Below are 27,257 nucleotides of genomic sequence, written 5' to 3' on the forward strand. Positions count from 1 at the left end.
TGGAAGTTGACAATGTACTATCCCCCACTCACTTTACAAACATACTTTGGATACCCACTTAAAAACGCCCTGGAGAAATTGATGACATTCATCTTTTCTATTTCTCTTATTTTACTGGAATAAATTTGCCATGAGGGCTGGGCTAGCCCGGGACTTGCCTCCTATGTTACTACTACTTTCCAGTGTAAAATCTATGACAGGCTGCAAAACTGAGAGCTTTCTTGCTTGTTTTGAATCTTGATTGTCAAAATCTTTCACTGAATTCACTGAACAACAAATAAAATAGGATCTTCCCCACTCTGAGTTTTTCCGTTATCGCCAATTACGAAATTTCACAAAGTCAATGAATTTGCATGGTGGACGTTAGGTGGGATCACCTGCTTTGACAAACTGTAACTGTGCCTGAATTCTATCTTTATAGGAGACTTTATTTCTCTTCTATATAATATTTTACAGGATGTGTACCCAAATACTAATCTTTCATACATTCTACACTGGGAAAGAGAACTGGGCATGAATTTATCACTAGAGAAGTGAGAAGTTATCTCTAGTGATACATCTAAAAGTTCAATCTACAGAAATGTAAAGACAAATGGATATAAAGTTCTCTTTGTTTTAGTATCTAGTGACAGATAGAGCTGACAAATTGTTTCGGGAGTCCTCCAATAAATGCTGGAGAGGTTGTGGGAACGTTGGAACGATGCATCATATCCAAACAGATCGATATACTGTCTTCACACGTATTATCAGCATGTCGATGCACGATTGAGAATTACGTAATGCAGAAGGAACCTCCACCTTTGGCTGTGCTTTTACCAACATCGAGAGAGGTAAACCTTAAGGACCATCTAACAAGTTATCATTTTCTCCTATTCTTCTGTTGAAAATGCTCTAAATAAACAGTTCTAAAATAAAAATGAGGGACTTTAGTAAATTTTGAAATCGGCTTGGTTTGAGACGATTAAATGTACAGCGCACAGAAGACGAGGTGGCCGAGTGGTTAAGGCGATGGACTGCTAATCCATTGTGCTCTGCACGCATGGGTTCGAATCCCATCCTTGTCGTATGCTTTGTTTAAAATCTGATAATTAAACATGTTTTTTAACGCTTGCCATATCTGTCAGTGACTCCATTTATTTTAATTTCATCCTACCCCTGAACTTCTGGTACTGTATTAGAGATGGAAGGATCATAACAGGACTGCCCTGTTGAAATATTAATGATGTCAGTGGGCATACAGTTACTCTACCTTAAATTAATGTCAAGCGGCCCAGACGGCTTTTTAAAATAAATACTATAAGACATTTTCTGATATCTTAACCTCTCATCTTCTGTCATTGTTTCATAACTGTATGTCTCTTTTAAAACTCACTTCAGAAAGGCCGTAGGCAATCATTGTCACTCTCCCTAAAGAGGGATCACATTCTTTGTTCAAACTACAGACCTACATCCTTACTTAATACTGATAGAAAATGAAAGACCAAAATGATGGCAAACACATTAGGGGAGGTTCTTCCTTCCATGATCCAACCTGACCGAGTGGGTTTTGTCTCTAAGAGACAAGTAACAGACACCACCAAGAGAAATTTCAATCTTATATATTATGCACGTTCTAAACAAATTCCCTTAGTTCTACTTTTTTTGGAGGCAGAGAAAGCCTTCGATAGACTAAATGGGAAATATAACCTCTAAGGCCTTATGTTCTTTATGAAGGATTTTTGGGGGCTGTATCTGCTCTGTACGACTACCCTACTGCAAGAGTCAATGCTGTGGGTTCCTCTCTGAACCTTTTCTCTTATCAAATGGTACTCGCCGGTGATGCCCCTATTAACCACTGATATTTGCATTGGCTTTTGAACCCTTAGCTATAAGCATAAGGAAGAATCCAGACATTTTGGGACATCAGTTGGGAGAGACTGGATATAAATTGAGTTTATTTTGCAGATGATATTCTTTTGATGTTAACTAATCCGCTGATTTCCCTAACAAATTTCCAAAAAAACATTACATACCTTTAGTACAATATCAGATTTCAAAATAAATGTCACTAAACTAAAGGCTCTTGCTATACTGTAGGTATGCATCAAGCTATGGAAGCAGCTCTCAAGACCTCTTTTTCTTACCGCTGGAAATATCTTTCATCAAATACTTGGGTATTTATATTACAAAGGACCAAGCTGATTTATACATGGAAAATGACCCCCTTTATTTAAGACACTTCTAACAGATTTGTACTCATGTGAAAAATTGTAGATTTCATAGCTGGGTAGAATTGCCAGGTTATTTGTTATATGTTTTCCAGGCCCTCCCCATGTCTCTCTCTCAGAGGGAATTGAATACTTTATAGTCAAAAATAAATACATTCATATGGATGGGGAAGAAAACAAGAACATCTATGACAATTTGTAGAGAACAGCGGTCAGGGGTGGCTTGGTCCTCCCAAACTTTAACTTCTATCTGACCACACAATTCTCAGCTCCCGTTGACTGGCATGCCAACACTGATCTCTAATGTTGGGTGGAAGTTGACAATGTACTATCCCCCACTCACTTTACAAACATACTTTGGATACCCACTTAAAAACGCCCTGGAGAAATTGATGACATTCATCTTTTCTATTTCTCTTATTTTACTGGAATAAATTTGCCATGAGGGCTGGGCTAGCCCGGGACTTGCCTCCTATGTTACTACTACTTTCCAGTGTAAAATCTATGACAGGCTGCAAAACTGAGAGCTTTCTTGCTTGTTTTGAATCTTGATTGTCAAAATCTTTCACTGAATTCACTGAACAACAAATAAAATAGGATCTTCCCCACTCTGAGTTTTTCCGTTATCGCCAATTACGACATTTCACAAACTCAATGAATTTGCATGGTGGACGTTAGGTGGGATCACCTGCTTTGACAAACTGTAACTGTGCCTGAATTCTATCTTTATAGGAGACTGTATTTCTCTTCTATATAATATTTTACAGGATGTGTACCCAAATACTAATCTTTCATACATTCTACACTGGGAAAGAGAACTGGGCATGAATTTATCACTAGAGAAGTGAGAAGTTATCTCTAGTGATACATCTAAAAGTTCAATCTACAGAAATGTAAAGACAAATGGATATAAAGTTCTCTTTGTTTTAGTATCTAGTGACAGATAGAGCTGACAAATTGTTTCGGGAGTCCTCCAATAAATGCTGGAGAGGTTGTGGGAACGTTGGAACGATGCATCATATCCAAACAGATCGATATACTGTCTTCACACGTATTATCAGCATGTCGATGCACGATTGAGAATTACGTAATGCAGAAGGAACCTCCACCTTTGGCTGTGCTTTTACCAACATCGAGAGAGGTAAACCTTAAGGAACATCTAACAAGTTATCATTTTCTCCTATACTTCTGTTGAAAATGCTCTAAATAAACAGTTCTAAAATAAAAATGAGGGACTTTAGTACATTTTGAAATCGGCTTGGTTTGAGACGATTAAATGTACAGCGCACAGAAGACGAGGTGGCCGAGTGGTTAAGGCGATGGACTGCTAATCCATTGTGCTCTGCACGCATGGGTTCGAATCCCATCCTCGTCGTATGCTTTGTTTAAAATCTGATAATTAAACATGTTTTTTAACGCTTGCCATATCTGTCAGTGACTCCATTTATTTTAATTTCATCCTACCCCTGAACTTCTGGTACTGTATTAGAGATGGAAGGATCATAACAGGACTGCCCTGTTGAAATATTAATGATGTCAGTGGGCATACAGTTACTCTACCTTAAATTAATGTCAAGCGGCCCAGACGGCTTTTTAAAATAAATACTATAAGACATTTTCTGATATCTTAACCTCTCATCTTCTGCCATTGTTTCATAACTGTATGTCTCTTTTAAAACTCACTTCAGAAAGGCCGTAGGCAATCATTGTCACTCTCCCTAAAGAGGGATCACATTCTTTGTTCAAACTACAGACCTACATCCTTACTTAATACTGATAGAAAATGAAAGACCAAAATGATGGCAAACACATTAGGGGAGGTTCTTCCTTCCATGATCCAACCTGACCGAGTGGGTTTTGTCTCTAAGAGACAAGTAACAGACACCACCAAGAGAAATTTCAATCTTATATATTATGCACGTTCTAAACAAATTCCCTTAGTTCTACTTTTTTTGGAGGCAGAGAAAGCCTTCGATAGACTAAATGGGAAATATAACCTCTAAGGCCTTATGTTCTTTATGAAGGATTTTTGGGGGCTGTATCTGCTCTGTACGACTACCCTACTGCAAGAGTCAATGCTGTGGGTTCCTCTCTGAACCTTTTCTCTTATCAAATGGTACTCGCCGGTGATGCCCCCATTAACCACTGATATTTGCATTGGCTTTTGAACCCTTAGCTATAAGCATAAGGAAGAATCAAGACATTTTGGGACATCAGTTGGGAGAGACTGAATATAAATTGAGTTTATTTTGCAGATGATATTCTTTTGATGTTAACTAATCCGCTGATTTCCCTAACAAATTTCCAAAAAAACATTACATACCTTTAGTACAATATCAGATTTCAAAATAAATGTCACTAAACTAAAGGCTCTTGCTATACTGTAGGTATGCATCAAGCTATGGAAGCAGCTCTCAAGACCTCTTTTTCTTACCGCTGGAAATATCTTTCATCAAATACTTGGGTATTTATATTACAAAGGACCAAGCTGATTTATACATGGAAAATGACCCCCTTTATTTAAGACACTTCTAACAGATTTGTACTCATGTGAAAAATTGTAGATTTCATAGCTGGGTAGAATTGCCAGGTTATTTGTTATATGTTTTCCAGGCCCTCCCCATGTCTCTCTCTCAGAGGGAATTGAATACTTTATAGTCAAAAATAAATACATTCATATGGATGGGGAAGAAAACAAGAACATCTATGACAATTTGTAGAGAACAGCGGTCAGGGGTGGCTTGGTCCTCCCAAACTTTAACTTCTATCTGACCACACAATTCTCAGCTCCCGCTGACTGGCATGCCAACACTGATCTCTAATGTTGGGTGGAAGTTGACAATGTACTATCCCCCACTCACTTTACAAACATACTTTGGATACCCACTTAAAAACGCCCTGGAGAAATTGATGACATTCATCTTTTCTATTTCTCTTATTTTACTGGAATAAATTTGCCATGAGGGCTGGGCTAGCCCGGGACTTGCCTCCTATGTTACTACTACTTTCCAGTGTAAAATCTATGACAGGCTGCAAAACTGAGAGCTTTCTTGCTTGTTTTGAATCTTGATTGTCAAAATCTTTCACTGAATTCACTGAACAACAAATAAAATAGGATCTTCCCCACTCTGAGTTTTTCCGTTATCGCCAATTACGACATTTCACAAACTCAATGAATTTGCATGGTGGACGTTAGGTGGGATCACCTGCTTTGACAAACTGTAACTGTGCCTGAATTCTATCTTTATAGGAGACTGTATTTCTCTTCTATATAATATTTTACAGGATGTGTACCCAAATACTAATCTTTCATACATTCTACACTGGGAAAGAGAACTGGGCATGAATTTATCACTAGAGAAGTGAGAAGTTATCTCTAGTGATACATCTAAAAGTTCAATCTACAGAAATGTAAAGACAAATGGATATAAAGTTCTCTTTGTTTTAGTATCTAGTGACAGATAGAGCTGACAAATTGTTTCGGGAGTCCTCCAATAAATGCTGGAGAGGTTGTGGGAACGTTGGAACGATGCATCATATCCAAACAGATCGATATACTGTCTTCACACGTATTATCAGCATGTCGATGCACGATTGAGAATTACGTAATGCAGAAGGAACCTCCACCTTTGGCTGTGCTTTTACCAACATCGAGAGAGGTAAACCTTAAGGAACATCTAACAAGTTATCATTTTCTCCTATACTTCTGTTGAAAATGCTCTAAATAAACAGTTCTAAAATAAAAATGAGGGACTTTAGTACATTTTGAAATCGGCTTGGTTTGAGACGATTAAATGTACAGCGCACAGAAGACGAGGTGGCCGAGTGGTTAAGGCGATGGACTGCTAATCCATTGTGCTCTGCACGCATGGGTTCGAATCCCATCCTCGTCGTATGCTTTGTTTAATATCTGATAATTAAACATGTTTTTTAACGCTTGCCATATCTGTCAGTGACTCCATTTATTTTAATTTCATCCTACCCCTGAACTTCTGGTACTGTATTAGAGATGGAAGGATCATAACAGGACTGCCCTGTTGAAATATTAATGATGTCAGTGGGCATACAGTTACTCTACCTTAAATTAATGTCAAGCGGCCCAGACGGCTTTTTAAAATAAATACTATAAGACATTTTCTGATATCTTAACCTCTCATCTTCTGCCATTGTTTCATAACTGTATGTCTCTTTTAAAACTCACTTCAGAAAGGCCGTAGGCAATCATTGTCACTCTCCCTAAAGAGGGATCACATTCTTTGTTCAAACTACAGACCTACATCCTTACTTAATACTGATAGAAAATGAAAGACCAAAATGATGGCAAACACATTAGGGGAGGTTCTTCCTTCCATGATCCAACCTGACCGAGTGGGTTTTGTCTCTAAGAGACAAGTAACAGACACCACCAAGAGAAATTTCAATCTTATATATTATGCACGTTCTAAACAAATTCCCTTAGTTCTACTTTTTTTGGAGGCAGAGAAAGCCTTCGATAGACTAAATGGGAAATATAACCTCTAAGGCCTTATGTTCTTTATGAAGGATTTTTGGGGGCTGTATCTGCTCTGTACGACTACCCTACTGCAAGAGTCAATGCTGTGGGTTCCTCTCTGAACCTTTTCTCTTATCAAATGGTACTCGCCGGTGATGCCCCCATTAACCACTGATATTTGCATTGGCTTTTGAACCCTTAGCTATAAGCATAAGGAAGAATCCAGACATTTTGGGACATCAGTTGGGAGAGACTGAATATAAATTGAGTTTATTTTGCAGATGATATTCTTTTGATGTTAACTAATCCGCTGATTTCCCTAACAAATTTCCAAAAAAACATTACATACCTTTAGTACAATATCAGATTTCAAAATAAATGTCACTAAACTAAAGGCTCTTGCTATACTGTAGGTATGCATCAAGCTATGGAAGCAGCTCTCAAGACCTCTTTTTCTTACCGCTGGAAATATCTTTCATCAAATACTTGGGTATTTATATTACAAAGGACCAAGCTGATTTATACATGGAAAATGACCCCCTTTATTTAAGACACTTCTAACAGATTTGTACTCATGTGAAAAATTGTAGATTTCATAGCTGGGTAGAATTGCCAGGTTATTTGTTATATGTTTTCCAGGCCCTCCCCATGTCTCTCTCTCAGAGGGAATTGAATACTTTATAGTCAAAAATAAATACATTCATATGGATGGGGAAGAAAACAAGAACATCTATGACAATTTGTAGAGAACAGCGGTCAGGGGTGGCTTGGTCCTCCCAAACTTTAACTTCTATCTGACCACACAATTCTCAGCTCCCGCTGACTGGCATGCCAACACTGATCTCTAATGTTGGGTGGAAGTTGACAATGTACTATCCCCCACTCACTTTACAAACATACTTTGGATACCCACTTAAAAACGCCCTGGAGAAATTGATGACATTCATCTTTTCTATTTCTCTTATTTTACTGGAATAAATTTGCCATGAGGGCTGGGCTAGCCCGGGACTTGCCTCCTATGTTACTACTACTTTCCAGTGTAAAATCTATGACAGGCTGCAAAACTGAGAGCTTTCTTGCTTGTTTTGAATCTTGATTGTCAAAATCTTTCACTGAATTCACTGAACAACAAATAAAATAGGATCTTCCCCACTCTGAGTTTTTCCGTTATCGCCAATTACGACATTTCACAAACTCAATGAATTTGCATGGTGGACGTTAGGTGGGATCACCTGCTTTGACAAACTGTAACTGTGCCTGAATTCTATCTTTATAGGAGACTGTATTTCTCTTCTATATAATATTTTACAGGATGTGTACCCAAATACTAATCTTTCATACATTCTACACTGGGAAAGAGAACTGGGCATGAATTTATCACTAGAGAAGTGAGAAGTTATCTCTAGTGATACATCTAAAAGTTCAATCTACAGAAATGTAAAGACAAATGGATATAAAGTTCTCTTTGTTTTAGTATCTAGTGACAGATAGAGCTGACAAATTGTTTCGGGAGTCCTCCAATAAATGCTGGAGAGGTTGTGGGAACGTTGGAACGATGCATCATATCCAAACAGATCGATATACTGTCTTCACACGTATTATCAGCATGTCGATGCACGATTGAGAATTACGTAATGCAGAAGGAACCTCCACCTTTGGCTGTGCTTTTACCAACATCGAGAGAGGTAAACCTTAAGGAACATCTAACAAGTTATCATTTTCTCCTATACTTCTGTTGAAAATGCTCTAAATAAACAGTTCTAAAATAAAAATGAGGGACTTTAGTACATTTTGAAATCGGCTTGGTTTGAGACGATTAAATGTACAGCGCACAGAAGACGAGGTGGCCGAGTGGTTAAGGCGATGGACTGCTAATCCATTGTGCTCTGCACGCATGGGTTCGAATCCCATCCTCGTCGTATGCTTTGTTTAATATCTGATAATTAAACATGTTTTTTAACGCTTGCCATATCTTTCAGTGACTCCATTTATTTTAATTTCATCCTACCCCTGAACTTCTGGTATTAGAGATGGAAGGATCATAACAGGACTGCCCTGTTGAAATATTAATGATGTCAGTGGGCATACAGTTACTCTACCTTAAATTAATGTCAAGCGGCCCAGACGGCTTTTTAAAATAAATACTATAAGACATTTTCTGATATCTTAACCTCTCATCTTCTGTCATTGTTTCATAACTGTATGTCTCTTTTAAAACTCACTTCAGAAAGGCCGTAGGCAATCATTGTCACTCTCCCTAAAGAGGGATCACATTCTTTGTTCAAACTACAGACCTACATCCTTACTTAATACTGATAGAAAATGAAAGACCAAAATGATGGCAAACACATTAGGGGAGGTTCTTCCTTCCATGATCCAACCTGACCGAGTGGGTTTTGTCTCTAAGAGACAAGTAACAGACACCACCAAGAGAAATTTCAATCTTATATATTATGCACGTTCTAAACAAATTCCCTTAGTTCTACTTTTTTTGGAGGCAGAGAAAGCCTTCGATAGACTAAATGGGAAATATAACCTCTAAGGCCTTATGTTCTTTATGAAGGATTTTTGGGGGCTGTATCTGCTCTGTACGACTACCCTACTGCAAGAGTCAATGCTGTGGGTTCCTCTCTGAACCTTTTCTCTTATCAAATGGTACTCGCCGGTGATGCCCCCATTAACCACTGATATTTGCATTGGCTTTTGAACCCTTAGCTATAAGCATAAGGAAGAATCCAGACATTTTGGGACATCAGTTGGGAGAGACTGAATATAAATTGAGTTTATTTTGCAGATGATATTCTTTTGATGTTAACTAATCCGCTGATTTCCCTAACAAATTTCCAAAAAAACATTACATACCTTTAGTACAATATCAGATTTCAAAATAAATGTCACTAAACTAAAGGCTCTTGCTATACTGTAGGTATGCATCAAGCTATGGAAGCAGCTCTCAAGACCTCTTTTTCTTACCGCTGGAAATATCTTTCATCAAATACTTGGGTATTTATATTACAAAGGACCAAGCTGATTTATACATGGAAAATGACCCCCTTTATTTAAGACACTTCTAACAGATTTGTACTCATGTGAAAAATTGTAGATTTCATAGCTGGGTAGAATTGCCAGGTTATTTGTTATATGTTTTCCAGGCCCTCCCCATGTCTCTCTCTCAGAGGGAATTGAATACTTTATAGTCAAAAATAAATACATTCATATGGATGGGGAAGAAAACAAGAACATCTATGACAATTTGTAGAGAACAGCGGTCAGGGGTGGCTTGGTCCTCCCAAACTTTAACTTCTATCTGACCACACAATTCTCAGCTCCCGTTGACTGGCATGCCAACACTGATCTCTAATGTTGGGTGGAAGTTGACAATGTACTATCCCCCACTCACTTTACAAACATACTTTGGATACCCACTTAAAAACGCCCTGGAGAAATTGATGACATTCATCTTTTCTATTTCTCTTATTTTACTGGAATAAATTTGCCATGAGGGCTGGGCTAGCCCGGGACTTGCCTCCTATGTTACTACTACTTTCCAGTGTAAAATCTATGACAGGCTGCAAAACTGAGAGCTTTCTTGCTTATTTTGAATCTTGATTGTCAAAATCTTTCACTGAATTCACTGAACAACAAATAAAATAGGATCTTCCCCACTCTGAGTTTTTCCGTTATCTCCAATTACGACATTTCACAAACTCATTGAATTTGCATGGTGGACGTTAGGTGGGATCACCTGCTTTGACAAACTGTAACTGTGCCTGAATTCTATCTTTATAGGAGACTGTATTTCTCTTCTATATAATATTTTACAGGATGTGTACCCAAGTACTAATCTTTCATACATTCTACACTGGGAAAGAGAACTGGGCATAAATTTATCACTAGAGAAGTGAGAAGTTATCTCTAGTGATACATCTAAAAGTTCAATCTACAGAAATGTAAAGACAAATGGATATAAAGTTCCATTTGTTTTGGTATCTAGTGACAGATAGAGTTGACACATTGTTTCGGGAGTCCTCCAATAGATGCTGGAGAGGTTGTGGGAACGTTGGAACGATGCATCATATCCAAACAGATCGATATACTGTCTTCACACGTATTATCAGCATGTCGATGCACGATTGAGAATTACGTAATGCAGAAGGAACCTCCACCTTTGGCTGTGCTTTTACCAACATCGAGAGAGGTAAACCTTAAGGAACATCTAACAAGTTATCATTTTCTCCTATACTTCTGTTGAAAATGCTCTAAATAAACAGTTCTAAAATAAAAATGAGGGACTTTAGTACATTTTGAAATCGGCTTGGTTTGAGACGATTAAATGTACAGCGCACAGAAGACGAGGTGGCCGAGTGGTTAAGGCGATGGACTGCTAATCCATTGTGCTCTGCACGCATGGGTTCGAATCCCATCCTCGTCGTATGCTTTGTTTAATATCTGATAATTAAACATGTTTTTTAACGCTTGCCATATCTTTCAGTGACTCCATTTATTTTAATTTCATCCTACCCCTGAACTTCTGGTATTAGAGATGGAAGGATCATAACAGGACTGCCCTGTTGAAATATTAATGATGTCAGTGGGCATACAGTTACTCTACCTTAAATTAATGTCAAGCGGCCCAGACGGCTTTTTAAAATAAATACTATAAGACATTTTCTGATATCTTAACCTCTCATCTTCTGTCATTGTTTCATAGCTGTACTGTATGTCTCTTTTAAAACTCACTTCAGAAATGCCGTAGGCAATCATTGTCACTCTCCCTAAAGAGGGATCACATTCTTTGTTCAAACTACAGACCTACATCCTTACTTAATACTGATAGAAAATGAAAGACCAAAATGATGGCAAACACATTGGGGGAGGTTCTTCCTTCCATGATCCAACCTGACCTAGTGGGTTTTGTCTCTAAGAGACAAGTAACAGACACTACCAAGAGAAATTTCAATCTTATATATTATGCACGTTCTAAACAAATTCCCTTAGTTCTACTTTTTTTGGAGGCAGAGAAAGCCTTCGATAGACTAAATGGGAAATATAACCTCTAAGGACTTATGTTCTTTATGAAGGATTTTTGGGGGCTGTATCTGCTCTGTACGACTACCCTACTGCAAGAGTCAATGCTGTGGGTTCCTCTCTGAACCTTTTCTCTTATCAAATGGTACTCGCCGGTGATGCCCCCATTAACCACTGATATTTGCATTGGCTTTTGAACCCTTAGCTATAAGCATAAGGAAGAATCCAGACATTTTGGGACATCAGTTGGGAGAGACTGAATATAAATTGAGTTTATTTTGCAGATGATATTCTTTTAATGTTAACTAATCCACTGATTTCCCTAACAAATTTCCAAAAAAACATGACATACCTTTAGTACAATATCAGATTTCAAAATGAATGTCACTAAACTAAAGGCTCTTGCTATACTGTAGGTATGCATCAAGCTATGGAAGCAGCTCTCAAGACCTCTTTTTCTTACCGCTGGAAATATCTTTCATCAAATACTTGGGTATTTATATTACAAAGGACCCAGCTGATTTATACATGGAAAATGACCCCCTTTATTTAAGACACTTCTAACAGATTTGTACTCATGTGAAAAATTGTAGATTTCATAGCTGGGTAGAATTGCCAGGTTATTTGTTATATGTTTTCCAGGCCCTCCCCATGTCTATCTCTCAGAGGGAATTGAATACTTTATAGTCAAAAATAAATACATTCATATGGATGGGGAAGAAAACAAGAACATCTATGACCAATTTGTAGAGAACATCAGTATGGGGTGACTTGGTCCTCCCAAACTTTAACTTCTATCTGACCACACAATTCTCAGCTCTCGTTGACTGGCATGCCAACCCTGATCTCTAATGTTGGGTGGAAGTTGACAATGTACTATCCCCCACTCCCTTTACAAACATACTTTGGATACCCAATTAAAAACGCCCTGGAGAAATTGATGACATTCATCTTTTCTATTTCTCTTATTTTACTGGAATAAATTTGCCATGAGGGCTGGGCTAGCCCGGGACTTGCCTCCTATGTTACTACTACTTTCCAGTGTAAAATCTATGACAGGCTGCAAAACTGAGAGCTTTCTTGCTTGTTTTGAATCTTGATTGTCAAAATCTTTCACTGAATTCACTGAACAACAAATAAAATAGGATCTTCCCCACTCTGAGTTTTTCCGTTATCGCCAATTACGACATTTCACAAACTCATTGAATTTGCATGGTGGACGTTAGGTGGGATCACCTGCTTTGACAAACTGTAACTGTGCCTGAATTCTATCTTTATAGGAGACTGTATTTCTCTTCTATATAATATTTTACAGGATGTGTACCCAAATACTAATCTTTCATACATTCTACACTGGGAAAGAGAACTGGGCATGAATTTATCACTAGAGAAGTGAGAAGTTATCTCTAGTGATACATCTAAAAGTTCAATCTACAGAAATGTAAAGACAAATGGATATAAAGTTCTCTTTGTTTTGGTATCTAGTGACAGATAGAGTTGACAAATTGTTTCGGGAGTCCTCCAATAAATGCTGGAGAGGTTGTGGGAACGTTGGAACGATGCATCATATCCAAACAGATCGATATACTGTCTTCACACGTATTATCAGCATGTCGATGCACGATTGAGAATTACGTAATGCAGAAGGAACCTCCACCTTTGGCTGTGCTTTTACCAACATCGAGAGAGGTAAACCTTAAGGAACATCTAACAAGTTATCATTTTCTCCTATACTTCTGTTGAAAATGCTCAAAATAAACAGTTCTAAAATAAAAATGAGGGACTTTAGTACATTTTGAAATCGTCTTGGTTTGAGACGATTAAATGTACAGACCACAGAGCACGGATGACGAGGTGGCCGAGTGGTTAAGGCGATGGACTGCTAATCCATTGTGCTCTGCACGCATGGGTTCGAATCCCATCCTCGTCGTATGCTTTGTTTAAAATCTGATAATTAAACATGTTTTTTAACGCTTGCCATATCTGTCAGTGACTCCATTTATTTTAATTTCATCCTACCCCTGAACTTCTGGTACTGTATTAGAGATGGAAGGATCATAACAGGACTGCCCTGTTGAAATATTAATGATGTCAGTGGGCATACAGTTACTCTACCTTAAATTAATGTCAAGCGGCCCAGACGGCTTTTTAAAATAAATACTATAAGACATTTTCTGATATCTTAACCTCTCATCTTCTGTCATTGTTTCATAACTGTATGTCTCTTTTAAAACTCACTTCAGAAAGGCCGTAGGCAATCATTGTCACTCTCCCTAAAGAGGGATCACATTCTTTGTTCAAACTACAGACCTACATCCTTACTTAATACTGATAGAAAATGAAAGACCAAAATGATGGCAAACACATTAGGGGAGGTTCTTCCTTCCATGATCCAACCTGACCGAGTGGGTTTTGTCTCTAAGAGACAAGTAACAGACACCACCAAGAGAAATTTCAATCTTATATATTATGCACGTTCTAAACAAATTCCCTTAGTTCTACTTTTTTTGGAGGCAGAGAAAGCCTTCGATAGACTAAATGGGAAATATAACCTCTAAGGCCTTATGTTCTTTATGAAGGATTTTTGGGGGCTGTATCTGCTCTGTACGACTACCCTACTGCAAGAGTCAATGCTGTGGGTTCCTCTCTGAACCTTTTCTCTTATCAAATGGTACTCGCCGGTGATGCCCCCATTAACCACTGATATTTGCATTGGCTTTTGAACCCTTAGCTATAAGCATAAGGAAGAATCCAGACATTTTGGGACATCAGTTGGGAGAGACTGAATATAAATTGAGTTTATTTTGCAGATGATATTCTTTTGATGTTAACTAATCCGCTGATTTCCCTAACAAATTTCCAAAAAAACATGACATACCTTTAGTACAATATCAGATTTCAAAATAAATGTCACTAAACTAAAGGCTCTTGCTATACTGTAGGTATGCATCAAGCTATGGAAGCAGCTCTCAAGACCTCTTTTTCTTACCGCTGGAAATATCTTTCATCAAATACTTGGGTATTTATATTACAAAGGACCCAGCTGATTTATACATGGAAAATGACCCCCTTTATTTAAGACACTTCTAACAGATTTGTACTCATGTGAAAAATTGTAGATTTCATAGCTGGGTAGAATTGCCAGGTTATTTGTTATATGTTTTCCAGGCCCTCCCCATGTCTCTCTCTCAGAGGGAATTGAATACTTTATAGTCAAAAATAAATACATTCATATGGATGGGGAAGAAAACAAGAACATCTATGACCAATTTGTAGAGAACATCAGTCAGGGGTGACTTGGTCCTCCCAAACTTTAACTTCTATCTGACCACACAATTCTCAGCTCTCGTTGACTGGCATGCCAACCCTGATCTCTAATGTTGGGTGGAAGTTGACAATGTACTATCCCCCACTCCCTTTACAAACATACTTTGGATACCCAATTAAAAACGCCCTGGAGAAATTGATGACATTCATCTTTTCTATTTCTCTTATTTTACTGGAATAAATTTGCCATGAGGGCTGGGCTAGCCTGGGACTTGCCTCCTATGTTACTACTACTTTCCAGTGTAAAATCTATGACAGGCTGCAAAACTGAGAGCTTTCTTGCTTGTTTTGAATCTTGATTGTCAAAATCTTTCACTGAATTCACTGAACAACAAATAAAATAGGATCTTCCCCACTCTGAGTTTTTCCGTTATCGCCAATTACGACATTTCACAAACTCATTGAATTTGCATGGTGGACGTTAGGTGGGATCACCTGCTTTGACAAACTGTAACTGTGCCTGAATTCTATCTTTATAGGAGACTGTATTTCTCTTCTATATAATATTTTACAGGATGTGTACCCAAATACTAATCTTTCATACATTCTACACTGGGAAAGAGAACTGGGCATGAATTTATCACTAGAGAAGTGAGAAGTTATCTCTAGTGATACATCTAAAAGTTCAATCTACAGAAATGTAAAGACAAATGGATATAAAGTTCTCTTTGTTTTGGTATCTAGTGACAGATAGAGCTGACAAATTGTTTCGGGAGTCCTCCAATAAATGCTGGAGAGGTTGTGGGAACGTTGGAACGATGCATCATATCCAAACAGATCGATATACTGTCTTCACACGTATTATCAGCATGTCGATGCACGATTGAGAATTACGTAATGCAGAAGGAACCTCCACCTTTGGCTGTGCTTTTACCAACATCGAGAGAGGTAAACCTTAAGGAACATCTAACAAGTTATCATTTTCTCCTATACTTCTGTTGAAAATGCTCTAAATAAACAGTTCTAAAATAAAAATGAGGGACTTTAGTACATTTTGAAATCGGCTTGGTTTGAGACGATTAAATGTACAGAGCACAGAAGACGAGGTGGCTGAGTGGTTAAGGCGATGGACTGCTAATCCATTGTGCTCTGCACGCATGGGTTCGAATCCCATCCTTGTCGTATGCTTTGTTTAATATCTGATAATTAAACATGTTTTTTAACGCTTGCCATATCTGTCAGTGACTCCATTTATTTTAATTTCATCCTACCCCTGAACTTCTGGTATTAGAGATGGAAGGATCATAACAGGACTGCCCTGTTGAAATATTAATGATGTCAGTGGGCATACAGTTACTCTACCTTAAATTAATGTCAAGCGGCCCAGACGGCTTTTTAAAATAAATACTATAAGACATTTTCTGATATCTTAACCTCTCATCTTCTGTCATTGTTTCATAGCTGTATGTCTCTTTTAAAACTCACTTCAGAAATGCCGTAGGCAATCATTGTCACTCTCCCTAAAGAGGGATCACATTCTTTGTTCAAACTACAGACCTACATCCTTACTTAATACTGATAGAAAATGAAAGACCAAAATGATGGCAAACACATTGGGGGAGGTTCTTCCTTCCATGATCCAACCTGACCTAGTGGGTTTTGTCTCTAAGAGACAAGTAACAGACACTACCAAGAGAAATTTCAATCTTATATATTATGCACGTTCTAAACAAATTCCCTTAGTTCTACTTTTTTTGGAGGCAGAGAAAGCCTTCGATAGACTAAATGGGAAATATAACCTCTAAGGACTTATGTTCTTTATGAAGGATTTTTGGGGGCTGTATCTGCTCTGTACGACTACCCTACTGCAAGAGTCAATGCTGTGGGTTCCTCTCTGAACCTTTTCTCTTATCAAATGGTACTCGCCGGTGATGCCCCCATTAACCACTGATATTTGCATTGGCTTTTGAACCCTTAGCTATAAGCATAAGGAAGAATCCAGACATTTTGGGACATCAGTTGGGAGAGACTGAATATAAATTGAGTTTATTTTGCAGATGATATTCTTTTAATGTTAACTAATCCACTGATTTCCCTAACAAATTTCCAAAAAAACATGACATACCTTTAGTACAATATCAGATTTCAAAATGAATGTCACTAAACTAAAGGCTCTTGCTATACTGTAGGTATGCATCAAGCTATGGAAGCAGCTCTCAAGACCCCTTTTTCTTACCGCTGGAAATATCTTTCATCAAATACTTGGGTATTTATATTACAAAGGACCCAGCTGATTTATACATGGAAAATGACCCCCTTTATTTAAGACACTTCTAACAGATTTGTACTCATGTGAAAAATTGTAGATTTCATAGCTGGGTAGAATTGCCAGGTTATTTGTTATATGTTTTCCAGGCCCTCCCCATGTCTATCTCTCAGAGGGAATTGAATACTTTATAGTCAAAAATAAATACATTCATATGGATGGGGAAGAAAACAAGAACATCTATGACCAATTTGTAGAGAACATCAGTCAGGGGTGACTTGGTCCTCCCAAACTTTAACTTCTATCTGACCACACAATTCTCAGCTCTCGTTGACTGGCATGCCAACCCTGATCTCTAATGTTGGGTGGAAGTTGACAATGTACTATCCCCCACTCCCTTTACAAACATACTTTGGATACCCAATTAAAAATGCCCTGGAGAAATTGATGACATTCATCTTTTCTATTTCTCTTATTTTACTGGAATAAATTTGCCATGAGGGCTGGGCTAGCCTGGGACTTGCCTCCTATGTTACTACTACTTTCCAGTGTAAAATCTATGACAGGCTGCAAAACTAAGAGCTTTCTTGCTTGTTTTGAATCTTGATTGTCAAAATCTTTCACTGAATTCACTGAACAACAAATAAAATAGGATCTTCCCCACTCTGAGTTTTTCCGTTATCTCCAATTACGACATTTCACAAACTCATTGAATTTGCATGGTGGACGTTAGGTGGGATCACCTGCTTTGACAAACTGTAACTGTGCCTGAATTCTATCTTTATAGGAGACTGTATTTCTCTTCTATATAATATTTTACAGGATGTGTACCCAAGTACTAATCTTTCATACATTCTACACTGGGAAAGAGAACTGGGCATAAATTTATCACTAGAGAAGTGAGAAGTTATCTCTAGTGATACATCTAAAAGTTCAATCTACAGAAATGTAAAGACAAATGGATATAAAGTTCTCTTTGTTTTGGTATCTAGTGACAGAGTTGACAAATTGTTTCGGGAGTCCTCCAATAGATGCTGCAGAGGTTGTGGGAACGATGCATCATATCCAAACAGATCGATATACTGTCTTCACACGTATTATCAGCATGTCGATGCACGATTGAGAATTACGTAATGCAGAAGGAACCTCCACCTTTGGCTGTGCTTTTACCAACATCGAGAGAGGTAAACCTTAAGGAACATCTAACAAGTTATCATTTTCTCCTATACTTCTGTTGAAAATGCTCTAAATAAACAGTTCTAAAATAAAAATTAGGGACTTTAGTACATTTTGAAATCGGCTTGGTTTGAGACGATTAAATGTGCAGAGCATAGAAGATGAGGTGGCCGAGTGGTTAAGGCGATGGACTGCTAATCCATTGTGCTCTGCACGCATGGGTTCGAATCCCATCCTCGTCGTATGCTTTGTTTAATATCTGATAATTAAACATGTTTATTAACGCTTGCCATATCTGTCAGTGACTCCATTTATTTTCATTTCATCCTACCCCTGAACTTCTAGTATTAGAGATGGAAGGATCATAACAGGACTGCCCTGTTGAAATATTAATGATGTCATTGGGCATACAGTTCCTCTACCTTAAATTAATGTCAAGCGGCCAAGAAGGCTTTTTAAAATAAATATTATAAGACATTTGCTGATATCTTAACCTCTCATCTTCTGTCATTGTTTCATAACTGTATGTCTCTTTTAAAACTCACTTCAGAAAGGCCGTAGGCAATCATTGTCACTCTCCCTAAAGAGGGATCACATTCTTTGTTCAAACTACAGACCTACATCCTTACTTAATACTGATAGAAAATGAAAGACCAAAATGATGGCAAACACATTGGGGGAGGTTCTTCCTTCCATGATCCAACCTGACCTAGTGGGTTTTGTCTCTAAGAGACAAGTAACAGACACCACCAAGAGAAATTTCAATCTTATATATTATGCACGTTCTAAACAAATTCCCATAGTTCTACTTTTTTTGGAGGCAGAGAAAGCCTTCGATAGACTAAATGGGAAATATAAACCTCTAAGGACTTATGTTCTTTATGAAGGATTTTTGGGGGCTGTATCTGCTCTGTACGACTACCCTACTGCAAGAGTCAATGCTGTGGGTTCCTCTCTGAACCTTTTCTCTTATCAAATGGTACTCGCCGGTGATGCCCCCATTAACCACTGATATTTGCATTGGCTTTTGAACCCTTAGCTATAAGCATAAGGAAGAATCCAGACATTTTGGGACATCAGTTGGGAGAGACTGAATATAAATTGAGTTTATTTTGCAGATGATATTCTTTAAATGTTAACTAATCCACTGATTTCCCTAACAAATTTCCAAAAAAACATGACATACCTTTAGTACAATATCAGATTTCAAAATGAATGTCACTAAACTAAAGGCTCTTGCTATACTGTAGGTATGCATCAAGCTATGGAAGCAGCTCTCAAGACCTCTTTTTCTTACCGCTGGAAATATCTTTCATCAAATACTTGGGTATTTATATTACAAAGGACCCAGCTGATTTATACATGGAAAATGACCCCCTTTATTTAAGACACTTCTAACAGATTTGTACTCATGTGAAAAATTGTAGATTTCATAGCTGGGTAGAATTGCCAGGTTATTTGTTATATGTTTTCCAGGCCCTCCCCATGTCTATCTCTCAGAGGGAATTGAATACTTTATAGTCAAAAATAAATACATTCATATGGATGGGGAAGAAAACAAGAACATCTATGACCAATTTGTAGAGAACATCAGTCAGGGGTGACTTGGTCCTCCCAAACTTTAACTTCTATCTGACCACACAATTCTCAGCTCTCGTTGACTGGCATGCCAACCCTGATCTCTAATGTTGGGTGGAAGTTGACAATGTACTATCCCCCACTCCCTTTACAAACATACTTTGGATACCCAATTAAAAACGCCCTGGAGAAATTGATGACATTCATCTTTTCTATTTCTCTTATTTTACTGGAATAAATTTGCCATGAGGGCTGGGCTAGCCTGGGACTTGCCTCCTATGTTACTACTACTTTCCAGTGTAAAATCTATGACAGGCTGCAAAACTAAGAGCTTTCTTGCTTGTTTTGAATCTTGATTGTCAAAATCTTTCACTGAATTCACTGAACAACAAATAAAATAGGATCTTCCCCACTCTGAGTTTTTCCGTTATCTCCAATTACGACATTTCACAAACTCATTGAATTTGCATGGTGGACGTTAGGTGGGATCACCTGCTTTGACAAACTGTAACTGTGCCTGAATTCTATCTTTATAGGAGACTGTATTTCTCTTCTATATAATATTTTACAGGATGTGTACCCTAGTACTAATCTTTCATACATTCTACACTGGGAAAGAGAACTGGGCATAAATTTATCACTAGAGAAGTGAGAAGTTATCTCTAGTGATACATCTAAAAGTTCAATCTACAGAAATGTAAAGACAAATGGATATTAAGTTCTCTTTGTTTTGGTATCTAGTGAAAGATAGAGTTGACAAATTGTTTCGGGAGTCCTCCAATAGATGCTGGAGAGGTTGTGGGAACGTTGGAACGATGCATCATATCCAAACAGATCAATATAGTCTTCACACGTATTATCAGCATGTCGATGCACGATTGAGAATTACGTAATGCAGAAGAAATCTCCACCTTTGGCTGTGCTTTTACCAACATCGAGAGAGGTAAACCTTAAGGAACATCTAACAAGTTATCATTTTCTCCTATACTTCTGTTGAAAATGCTCTAAATAAAGTTCTAAAATAAAAAATAGTGACTTTTTTTGCATGTATATGGGTGAGGATTCTGAAGACTGAAGGTATCGCTGGATAGTTCTTTGGGGTCTGTGTATGTATAATCCCTGTTGTATGTGAGCTGGTCTACGTGTATCTTTGCTGGTGTCCGCCTAGGTTTGCCTTTTGGGGGCATTCCTGCATCTGATGTCACTTCCGCATGCTCTTGTTCGCATCACTACCGGGTTATGCACTGCTCGTCTCTGGTAGTGTCTCTACACACAGCGATCTGCCTCTGCCCCTCTCACTGACTGGAATCTCAACGCGTTTCCCAGTTTACACTGCTTCTTCAGGAGAAAGTACCTTCCCTTAGTCTGTCTGTATTAATATAGCATGATACTTAAATTAATTCATCACTTGAATATACTAATAATCAGCAGTCAATCATATAAAAAAAGGTGCATGGAGAGGAGTAATACTACATTTGTTGATACATGATTATACAATATAAAACACAAAATGTATTTAATTAAAACTATTAATATTATTAAAGTAATGGTGTAAGTGAACTTCCAATCTGATGGGATATGTTACGTCAACATCAGAATTAATGAATTGTATGCAGTTACAAAATTAATAAAACCATAACTAAAACAGCGTTGGCTCATAATTTACAAAAAAAACCAGCATGTGCTCATAATTTACAAAAATTCATAGACAAAATGAACCCCAGCAACGCAGGGAATAAAATAGAGAGACAAAGAAGGTCAATTAGTGAGATGTACAGTATAAATCAATCCAATCTTAATAGATTTGTATTTTTCAAAAATGTGAATAGGGAGGAGAGAGATGTGCCAGCCATAATATAATTAGTATCCTTCAATATCTAGAAGCCGCTCACAGAAAAGTATATCTAAGGCAGATACTGATAATGTGGTACGGATAACTGAAAGCGTTACTTAGTGACCCTTCCACCTCTAAACTTTATCAATATACCAACAAATAAGTGGAAAGATCATATACATGGGGGAAATTAAATCATCGTGCCAATAAGCATGTAGGTAAAAGCATTTAATAGTGTTATCTGTTTTATGGGTTGCTGCAGGAGCTCCAATAAACTTCCCCAAAAGTCCTTCTTGCATGCTTAATCTAAAAAAGGGGCACACCACCCAAAAGAGAAAAATATGAAATGTACTTACTGATATTTTAATTTCTTGGAGTCCTCTACGGCAGCCATAACAGCTGGGAAATATTTCCTACTACTAGCTGGGGTGGGTCAAGAGTTCTGACACAGGTATAAAAGGAGATGTGGCCCAACCCTGAATAGTTATCATTTAGCTAAGCTACTTAAAAGCACAAAAAGCATAGAAAGGGAATATATATCAAATAAAAACAAAAATAAAGGAGGGAAGTAGGCTGCCATAGAGCAGGGGTGCGCAAACTTTTCCGTCTCAGTCTGCGTTCCCCTGCCTGCTCGCCAGCCCCCTACAAGTTTGACAGCCTTTTCTGACATCATGTGACCTCGTGTTGCCGTCACGTGACCTCGTGTTGCCGTCACGTGACCTCGCTGAGTCATTTGACGCTGCGTTGCCATGGTGATGCGTCGGCAGAAGCCACCGGAGACCAGGTAAGGTAATTACAGAGGCCTCGTGCGTGCTGGGTGGTTGTCTCTTGCATTTAATCTTAATGCTTTGGGGAAAAGCGCAGGGCCTCTCTAACCGCTGCGCCCATCCAGAACATTTCAAGCCCCTCAGTTTGAGCACCCTTGCCATAGAGGACTCAAAGAAATTAAAATATCCAAGTACATTTCATATCATCATCATCATCATCTATGGCAGCCATACCAGGTGGGATGTTTTAAAGCAGTTCAGTAGCTTGGGTGGGTACGTCCATAGTAGCTGAAGGAATTACGGACTGTAAAAGCGTCCTCACAAATTTCGCATTAGCCTAGGCCTGGAGATGTAATCTATAATGATTTGAGAAGGTGTGCATTGATGACCATATTCCTGCTTTGCAAATGTCCTCTGCAGTGTCTTGAGCCTTTTCCACCCTAGAAGTTGCCATAGCTCTTGTTGAATGAGATTTAATCGTCTGAAGTGGAACGTTGCCTATAGAAAGATAAGCTTTGCTGATAGCTGCTGTGGATCCACTTTGAAATGGATGTGGCTAAGGCTGCTTGCCCTTTTTTAGCATTCTAGAAGAGGATGGTATTGAAGACCAGATTGAGATCCCATGAAAACATAGGGGTTTTTATCCGTGGTTTGATTGTCATGGTTGCCTTGATGACTCTGGCGATAATAGAATTGAGAGGAATTTGTTTATTAAGAATAGCACCCAAGGCTGACACCTGTATTTTTAAGGAAGCAGGTTTGAGCCCTGTTTGAAATCCTAGTTGTGGAAACTGCAGGATCTGAAGAATTGTTGCTCGAAGTGGAGTAATGTCCTCTTTGTGGCACCAGTTAAAGAAGATCTTCCATATTCTGTAATATATAGCGGAGGTGACAGCTTTTCTGGAGTGAAGTATGGTATCAATCACCTGGTCTGAATAGTCCAATGCGCAAATGTCTCCTCTAAACCTCCACGCCATCGGAATACAGGATGCCCTGGCATCAGCAGGGCAGGAAGTGGAGGACGCCTCCATGAAGTGTCTATGGAAAGATTCATTAGGTCTGCCGTCTAGGTCAATGAGGTGCTATCAGTATAGCATTTGCCTTGTCTCTTGATTTATTTTGATTATCACCAATTGGGAATAACGGAATGGGAGGAAACACGTATATGAGAGGGAATGTCCATATGACTAATATGGCATCCCAAATAATGGCTTTGGGATCTTACCAGCTTGAGCCAAAAGTAAGCAACCTTCTGGTTTGCTCTGAAAGCCATCAATCTATTGTTGTAAGGCCCCATCATTGTACTATGTCCATAAATGTGAGGGAAACAACTCCCATTCTCCGGCTCAAGAAGTCTGCCTTTATATTTTTGTCTGCTGAAATATGTTGCTGAAAGGCGAGAACTGTTTTTTCTGCCCATATCAGGATCCTAGAGACCTCTCTGAGAACTTTTATACTTTGTGTGCCCCCTTGTCAGTTGATATAGGTCACTGCTGAATGGACTGGACTGCTTTAGGACTGGACTCATTCTTTGAATCGCGTGTATATGGAATCATGGATCTTCCTTCCTGAAGGTTCTTTCACTTGATCCACCAACAAAGGCTTTGTCTTGTGGTTTGGATGGGCAGGATGAGGGAGCGGGATACACAGTATGCAAAAGAATAAAGAAGTATATAGTGCAATATTGTTTGATAAAAACGACTGGTGGTGCTTAAAAAGTCCAAAGGTTATACTCACATAAGTGTGAATAAATTGGGTATATCACACTCAGGTGTGCAGGAACAGGTACGGTGTATAGCAGGTGACCTCCTAGTTGAGATGCTATGTGGGTGTAAAAATGTGCAATTAAAATAAGCATAAAGCGAATATCTCAGAGCGACGACGTTCTCATCACCCCTCTCTCACGATCGAGTCCACGCCGATTAGCACAGGTGTCGGGCAGGTGCTGCTTCCTAAAGCGGCCACTGGAAACAACAACTGAACGCAACAGGGCTCTCTCTCAGTGCTGCTCCTTCTCCAACTGGATTCTACGCGTTTTGCTAGACACACGAGCTTCGTCAGGGATCCGAACAATATTGCACTATATACTTCTTTATTATTTTGCATACTGTGTATCCCGCTCCCTCATCCTGCCCGTCCACTACACTTCAAGAAGAAAAGAAGACTTTTTCTATGTGAAGGTTGAGTGGGGTCTCGTTTGCTTTCTTTTTATTATTACTATAATTTTCCCTAATGTTCTACTCTGTGTGATCTGTCCTTTGGTTGGAGTGTCATTTCTGCTTCTCACCACAGCGGCTCTCTTATTACAGATTACACAGAGTAGAACATTAGGCAAAATTATAGTATATATAATATAATTTATTTTTTTACTGTATTATTTCAGACACACTGTCAAGCGCCAGTCCTGTTATTTTGGTTTTGTATATTTGTTGTGTGGATGCCAACAGAGGAATTGTGTTGTGGTGTTGGAAACTTGATCCTCTGTGTGCTAGAAAAAGGGGGCAAAAAGCACTACAACCAGTGAACTCTGTGATGAATATCAAACGATTAATAATAATAATAATGATGTGCATATAATAAATATAAAACAGGCTAAATGTTGCTGCTCCAACCATCACTGTGTGCTCAGTCTATAAAAATAAATAAATCTGATTTTCTTATGCGCTCCATATATTCAGAAAATTGTAGCCTTCTCAGATGGAATCTGACCTATGGAACCACATCTATGACTGAGCTTAGAAGCCCTATGGAGGCGGACTAAATGTAGTCGGGATGGACGATTAATGTTTTGGAAATAGTGAATTTTTCCAATGATAGTGGTCACTTTTAATGGGGGTAAGGACACTATCCCCTGTTGCGTATTTAACAGAACCCTAAGAAACTGGATCATATTGCTCTTTTTTGTATAAATGATCCATTTGTAGTCTTCTAGTTCTTTGCGGACCAGCTGGGCATGAAGCTGTGCCAGGTGTTGTTGAAGCTATGCTGCAATTGCCACCATTACGTTGGTAAACGTTCGAGGTGCTGTCCCAGTTTTTTTAAAAGACCTAGTATGGTCTATAGACCTTGACCTCCTAAAAATTGAATCCCATACCACCGTGCAGATCAGCCCTCTACCTGACTTCTTATCCTGAAACACATACCTAGGGGCTCTGCAAACTTGGTAGAGAAAGTGGTCTTCCCTCGTGGAGCACTTCAAAGCAGCCAGTTTTCGGAGAGGAGCAGACAGCCAAACCCCTATGCCATCCAAAAGGTAATCCATGTTTCTAAAACTTAAAGAAAGGGAACTAAAGTTAAATTTTTTAGTAGAATAAGAAAAACTAAGGCCATACCTCCTTTTATATCTGCGTCAGAACTCTACCAACCCCAGATAGGAGGAGGAGCTATATCCCAGCTGTTATAACCGCCATAAAGGATGATGATGAAAAATCAAATATAGTGTAGAATTAAAAAGAAAATAAAAAATATGAAAAAACTCGAGCAACATGGGGACCTTGCCGACTGGTCCTTTGCATCTTATGTCACGTTTTCGGGAAGTGCTCGCATAGATAGTACTTAAGAAATCCCATACAACAAGTAATACTTCTACTGCAGAAGCAAAATTATTTGTGAAACGTGTTGGGCTGCCCAACAGAACCCATTTTTCTGAGACGCTAGAATCGTAAGCAAGACGAGTACTTCCAGAAAACAGGATATAGTACGCGGAAGATGAGCCAGCAAGTCCCCATGCAGACTCTCTATCCATCACATACATGATTGTATATGTAAGTTATACCTTGCGTTTTTGTGAGTGTATACATTCCCTTTGTACTTTTTAAAACATGGTTTGTGACATATTACACAAGGTTTCTTCCTGTTCTTTTATTTGTCTGGATCCTATCTGTCCAATTTAGGAACTTCACAATATATCCTGCTAAGGCATCTCAAACATCCTATAGAAGATATGTTCTACTATGCCTGAAATTCTCTGAGAATCCATAACTCTATGGATACACCAGCCTTTTTTCACAATTGTTTTTTTTATTCTACACTATATTTGATTTTTTTTTCTTTTGGCGTGAATTTTTTTTTTTTTAGGAAGAATACAAGGACGACTTGGAGAAGTTAGTTGGGCAGCAACCCAAAAACACCTACACCAACACCTACAGGTATTAATTTAAAAGTTTGTTTATGCTTTTACCTTCATACTTAATGACACTTATTTGTGGGTAGATTTATCACGTTTACACATTTAGAGCTGGGAGGATCACCAAGTAGTGCTCTCAGTTATTTCTATTGTGTAATTCGTTTAATGGGGTATTGTATCCGAATGTTGGATCTTTGCGTCTGATTGAGTGTTATTTCCAGAATATGTAGGATTTTCTTGGGATGGATGAATAGCACCATATTCCACACTCTGTATCTGGAAGTGCCTCTTTTCATTCAGAACGTTTGGCACTCCTTTTTCTGTGACATCTTCACCATCATCGCTCTCCTGAAAGAAAAGAGGTTTAAACAGATGGTTGTAATGTCTCCATATGGATGTTTTTTTTCCCCAAACATTACTCTTTACTGACAGAGTTCAAAACAATACATTCCAAGCACCTCTAGCAAATAAATAAATAAATAACCGGGTTATCCACGAACCGGTTCTTAACCTATG

The 27,257-nt window shown here is 38.5% G+C and overlaps 1 protein-coding gene and 8 non-coding genes across 12 annotated transcripts in view; 8 read left to right on the forward strand and 1 right to left on the reverse strand.

The window, feature by feature from the left end:
• The first annotated feature begins 982 nt into the window (after positions 1 to 982).
• TRNAS-GCU (transfer RNA serine (anticodon GCU)) lies at positions 983 to 1,064 on the forward strand. Its single transcript has one exon. It is a non-coding gene; the product is annotated as a tRNA-Ser (tRNA).
• Positions 1,065 to 3,500: 2,436 nt separating this feature from the next.
• On the forward strand, positions 3,501 to 3,582 carry TRNAS-GCU (transfer RNA serine (anticodon GCU)). The gene has a single exon. It is a non-coding gene; the product is annotated as a tRNA-Ser (tRNA).
• Positions 3,583 to 6,018: 2,436 nt separating this feature from the next.
• Positions 6,019 to 6,100, forward strand: TRNAS-GCU (transfer RNA serine (anticodon GCU)). The gene has a single exon. It is a non-coding gene; the product is annotated as a tRNA-Ser (tRNA).
• Positions 6,101 to 8,536: 2,436 nt separating this feature from the next.
• TRNAS-GCU (transfer RNA serine (anticodon GCU)) lies at positions 8,537 to 8,618 on the forward strand. Its single transcript has one exon. It is a non-coding gene; the product is annotated as a tRNA-Ser (tRNA).
• Positions 8,619 to 11,049: 2,431 nt separating this feature from the next.
• Positions 11,050 to 11,131, forward strand: TRNAS-GCU (transfer RNA serine (anticodon GCU)). Its single transcript has one exon. It is a non-coding gene; the product is annotated as a tRNA-Ser (tRNA).
• A 2,444-nt stretch (positions 11,132 to 13,575) lies between these two features.
• TRNAS-GCU (transfer RNA serine (anticodon GCU)) lies at positions 13,576 to 13,657 on the forward strand. The gene has a single exon. It is a non-coding gene; the product is annotated as a tRNA-Ser (tRNA).
• A 2,437-nt stretch (positions 13,658 to 16,094) lies between these two features.
• Positions 16,095 to 16,176, forward strand: TRNAS-GCU (transfer RNA serine (anticodon GCU)). Its single transcript has one exon. It is a non-coding gene; the product is annotated as a tRNA-Ser (tRNA).
• Positions 16,177 to 18,596: 2,420 nt separating this feature from the next.
• Positions 18,597 to 18,678, forward strand: TRNAS-GCU (transfer RNA serine (anticodon GCU)). Its single transcript has one exon. It is a non-coding gene; the product is annotated as a tRNA-Ser (tRNA).
• Positions 18,679 to 20,740: 2,062 nt separating this feature from the next.
• FAM177B (family with sequence similarity 177 member B) overlaps positions 20,741 to 27,257 on the reverse strand; it is a 29,069-nt gene continuing 22,552 nt past the window's right edge. For 2 of the 4 annotated variants that reach the window (XM_075595547.1, XM_075595548.1), the window contains exon 5: positions 21,664 to 27,089. In XM_075595547.1, coding sequence (XP_075451662.1) covers positions 26,904 to 27,089 — 186 coding nt within the window. In that variant the 3' untranslated portion in view covers positions 21,664 to 26,903. Of the gene's footprint in view, positions 21,384 to 21,663; positions 27,090 to 27,257 lie in introns of those variants that run through there. The other 2 variants (XR_012800882.1, XR_012800881.1) reach the window with 2 other exon arrangements.

The sequence above is a fragment of the Ascaphus truei genome, chromosome 4, assembly GCF_040206685.1.
Source record: "Ascaphus truei isolate aAscTru1 chromosome 4, aAscTru1.hap1, whole genome shotgun sequence".
NCBI classification, from domain to species: Eukaryota; Metazoa; Chordata; class Amphibia; order Anura; family Ascaphidae; genus Ascaphus; species Ascaphus truei.